Below are 4,154 nucleotides of genomic sequence, written 5' to 3'. Positions count from 1 at the left end.
GAAATAAAGAAGCAAAACTGAAAGCAGGCATGATATGGTTTTCAGAAGTACTCATTAGGAAATATAGCAAAACTGGTCATGTAGTTTCTGTTGCTAACTGTCTTGCTGTATATGACTCCCAACCACAGGATATTCAGTCCTGCTGACTAGTTCATGTTAATGACCCTTGATGACAAAGGGCAAATAAAGCCAGCACCAGGGTCAGTAAAGAGAGCAAGGACCAAGAACGATCAGTGCTCAACTGTTTCACAGTTTAAAGTTTCCCCAACTCATGTTTTAAAAATGCACAAAACAGCCATAAATCTGTGGGATAGACAGAAATGACAACCTAATGTGCCCTGAAAAATTCTGACATCATCAAGCAATAGAATTTACCTACAGATAAAATTGTTCTCAATAAATTTTTGCACCCTTTTCATTAACATATCCTGATGTGTCTATATTCACAATCTACCTTGAATCTATCTGCTTTTTCTCTCTTCATCAACTGAGTTCAAGTTCACTCCCACCTGTTCCCACTGCAGAGGCCTCCTGACTAGACTCTCCATTCCCACCTTGGCTCTCTCTCTTCCCTCTGCCATTCTTTTTTTCTACAAGAAAAATATATCAATATTCCCAAAAACCCTTTGGATGGCCTCAAGGGGCTCTATGATCAGTCCCTTGCTCATTTTCCCCAGTTACCTTTAAGGCTTCCAACTCTGCTAAGATCTGTGTCACCTCGGCCTCCACACATACTGTCCCTGCAAACTGAAATGCCTTTCTCCTACAGATCTGTGTGTCTCACAGATTCCTCCAAACCCATTCCTCCTCTAATCGAAATCAAATCACAGTTTGTGTTGGGTTTTATCAGACTTCCCCATTTTGTTGAAGCTGTGTAATGACTATATGGAGGTTCATAATACTATCTTCTCTACTTCTGTGCCTATTTGAAATTTACCACAATAAACAGCTTTAAATTTTTCCTTCTGATGCTACAAATAAAGGCAATTATTATCTGCAATTATCCTAAACTAGTTTTTCAAATTTTGTATATAAAGGATGTTACTTTCCTTTTCAGGATAAATTTTTGTATTTTCATTTAAAAACCATATTAGAGACATACAATGCCAGTATTTTGAAGTTCCTAACAAGGTCTTGCCTGCAAGAAAGTGAACTTGAAATTAGCATCAGATAACCTAAAAGAAAACCTGAAGTACAATTGTTCTTTCATTGTTTTTGCTAGTAAGTAAATTCTTTTATTTGGAAGCAGCAATATCATTCAATAAAAGTGATCCTAGATGAAGGATATAAAAGTGTCTCTCCAGTTTAAGTTTGTTAATTTCAATGAATCATTTAACTTCATTTCCCTTTTTAATAATATAACATAGGTAAAATTCTGAATTTCTATTTCAGATCTAAAAATTCCATGTGTCTGTAATTTGAAGACAAAAAACCCAGCATAAACAATATTAATGTTTATTTTTTTCAAGAAGCAATAATTTTAAAGAACCCTTTTCCCCTATTCATTCATAAAGTTATAAATCAAGAGTGGTGTTTAAAGCAAATGAATCTACAAAGTGAAGAGCAGAAACCATTGTTTTTCCTTCAGAACTTTCATTTCCGTCAGCGTTTTCTTCTCTGTTAACAAACTTGTGCACTGTGCTATAGTGCAGTTCTTCTGGACTGAAGGTGTATAGTGCTGAAATCTGCTTCCAGTCTTTCATGCTTGGGGTTTTGTATTCCCCCTTTTGACGTGAGCACTCAAAGAAACATTTTACATTATTTTCTGCCAATTTGGTTGCATGCTCTGTGGCCTGATTTTCGAAAATCTTCCGCTCCTGCGCCAAATAGATTTTCCAAAATTTCAGCTGCAGAATACTAACTGGAGATCGGCATCGCGTGATAGACACAAAAATCACAAGGCCGATGATAACTGCTGCTATCAGGATCCAGCCCGCTATCTAGGAAAACACAGCAAAATAGTAATTTAGTCACTTTTTTTACAAGTAATTTTAAAGTCGTCAGTTGAAGTTGGAACTACTCAGCAGTCATGATGATGTACAAGCAGCAGTTTTAAGTCATGCTCTCTTAGAGGAAAGATTGGCCGTGACCTCTGGAAACCCTCAGTACAACTGCTCGCTGTGTCAGTCAGTCACATTCCAAGTCACAGAGCCCAGGGAGATGCCAGTACGCGTATGTCATGCCCCGAGAACTCCACATGGAATAGCGGCAAATGCAATGAAGCAAGCATTCATTTTCAAGAACCTCTGAGCTTTATATTCCAAGAAGCAGTGTGGGGTGATGGCTTAGGAGCCAGGCAGACCCATTTCACTGCACCAGTTCTGTCGTTTTTTGGTCAGGCAAACAACCTGATCTAGACTCAGTGGATTCGCTCTGAAGACGCAGGAGACTAAGGTAGGAAGTGAAGGACCTATCGCCTTTCCTCCTTTTCATCCGTTTATTTAAACGTTGGCCTGTTAACTCGCTAGAAGCAAGAAGACGTTCTAGTTCGTCTTACATGTCGTACGTCTGGGGAAAGGGCACCGATCTCTACTTCACTCGGTTGGCGCGCAGAAGCCCTCCCGCTCCGCTGCTCCCCACAGCGCCCGGCGCCAGCGCCTACCTGCGACTGTGCCTTGAGATTCTTCTTGAAGTCCATCAGGTTCTCCGCCTGTTTATCCCCGCAGGGCACCAGAGGCAGCAAGGTGGTACAGTTGGGGTCCCCGTGGCCAGAGCACAGGCGCCGCACCAAGACCTGGGTCCCACTGGCGGCGCACTCATAGAAGTCACCCCCGAGCAGCGCCACGGCTACCCAGGTGAGGGGCGCAACGGCAGCCGTCCCGCTGAGCTGCGCAAACACCAGGACCCCGCGTAGCCCCTTGTCACAGCAGCAGGTGCAGGCGCCCGGCGCGCAGCATCCGGTTAGCAGGCGCCAAGTGCGAGCGCTGAGCAGGTAGCCCAGGAAGAAGAGCGCCAGAGCGGGTACCAGCAGGAACACCAGCCCGTAGGCCAGGTTCCAGGTAGCACTGCAGGGGCACTGGAACACCACGGAGGAGAAGATGCGCTCCAGCCCCGCAGTCAGCGCAGTCACCAGACCGTAACCCAGTACGCCGTAGTGCTTCAAGTGCAGGTCCACTATCGTCTTAAGCTTCTCCATTAGCTCTCTCCTTTGGCACAACAGATAGGCCAGGATGCTTCTACCTCTTGGCTGCCCTGCTCCTCGGACACTTTTGGGCTGCGGTCTAGAGTTTTCCACTCTGCTAAGAATCAACTTCAAAAGAGGTTAGGGGGCTTCTCTGGCCTTGTGAACTTGCGTTTTCTTATCTCAACCAACCCAGACCTTCCTGGCTGAGAAAGCGATTTAGGCATGCACACCATTGCCCTACCCAATACATCACTTTTCAGAATGCTACTTCACTTGTGACCTTTCTGCCCCAATTCATGGACTCCGACTGGGGGTAGACCCTGGTCCATGGTGACCTTTGTTTCCACCCAGCTGACAATGAACCAGGAGATGCTCCTTACCTTTCCTGCCCTGATGCAGCTGCCCAGAGCAAAAAATGCCTCTTACATGGGGAAACTGCTTGAAAAAAAAAGAACAGATTTTCCTCTATTGCACGCTTACTGCAATTTAGTAAGACCAAACAGCTACAAGAAAACCCATGATCATTTACAGGAAACATTATTCAAAGGCAGATTTCTGGTTTCTCTTTCACAAGCTACTTCAGAACAAAGCCCTGCTCAAGTCTGGTGCCTTCCTCATGTCTGTCCCCTTCCTGTCTTGCTTCTGGACAGACTCCCAGCCTCATTCACCTTGACTGTTCTCTCCTCTGCCCGATTTCCCACAGGTCATAAAGGACATTAGACAGAACATATTATTTATTAACGTCTTCCCTTTTTTCTCCAGGTACACCCTTACCCTTTTGGTCCCCGGAGGAGTGTCAAATTTTCACTCAGTGACTAACAGGTTGATCAGTGGGGGTGAAGGGGCACATGGTTGTTCAAAAATACTGCTTAAACCCAAACATTTCAAACTGCAGCTACATTTAACATGTTGTTTCTTCCCCTGTTAGTTTTTTTCAAACATCAGTCCTCTGACACCAACCGTAAGCATGTCTGTGAAACCGAGCCTACACAACACAGGTGGCTCCAGACAGAGGTGAGGTGCACTGGCA

General features: G+C 44.5%; 1 protein-coding gene across 1 annotated transcript; it reads right to left on the bottom strand.

Moving 5' to 3' along the window:
* Positions 1–1,226: 1,226 nt before the first annotated feature.
* CALHM6 (calcium homeostasis modulator family member 6) lies at positions 1,227–3,659 on the bottom strand. Its single transcript, XM_036024608.1, has 2 exons — positions 2,599–3,659; positions 1,227–1,936 (listed from the first exon to the last, which is right to left on the bottom strand). Exons 1-2 carry the CDS (start codon positions 3,134–3,136, stop codon positions 1,515–1,517), a joined length of 960 nt encoding a protein of 319 aa, XP_035880501.1. The 5' UTR covers positions 3,137–3,659; the 3' UTR covers positions 1,227–1,514.
* Between the last annotated feature and the right edge of the window lie 495 nt (positions 3,660–4,154).

The sequence above is a fragment of the Phyllostomus discolor genome, chromosome 4, assembly GCF_004126475.2.
Source record: "Phyllostomus discolor isolate MPI-MPIP mPhyDis1 chromosome 4, mPhyDis1.pri.v3, whole genome shotgun sequence".
Classification (NCBI taxonomy): Eukaryota; Metazoa; Chordata; class Mammalia; order Chiroptera; family Phyllostomidae; genus Phyllostomus; species Phyllostomus discolor.
This window is presented reverse-complemented; position numbering and strand designations above follow the sequence as displayed.

What these genes read in the sequence shown, in the direction of transcription:
- CALHM6 (XM_036024608.1), bottom strand. Translation starts at nt 3,136, where the DNA reads ATGGAGAAGCTTAAGACGATAGTGGACCTGCACTTGAAGCACTACGGC. An exon ending in CAAGGCACAGTCGCAGGTAG is followed by an intron (nt 1,937 to 2,598) that starts GCGCTGGCGCCG and finishes TTTCCTAGATAG; the next exon opens with CGGGCTGGATCCTGATAGCA.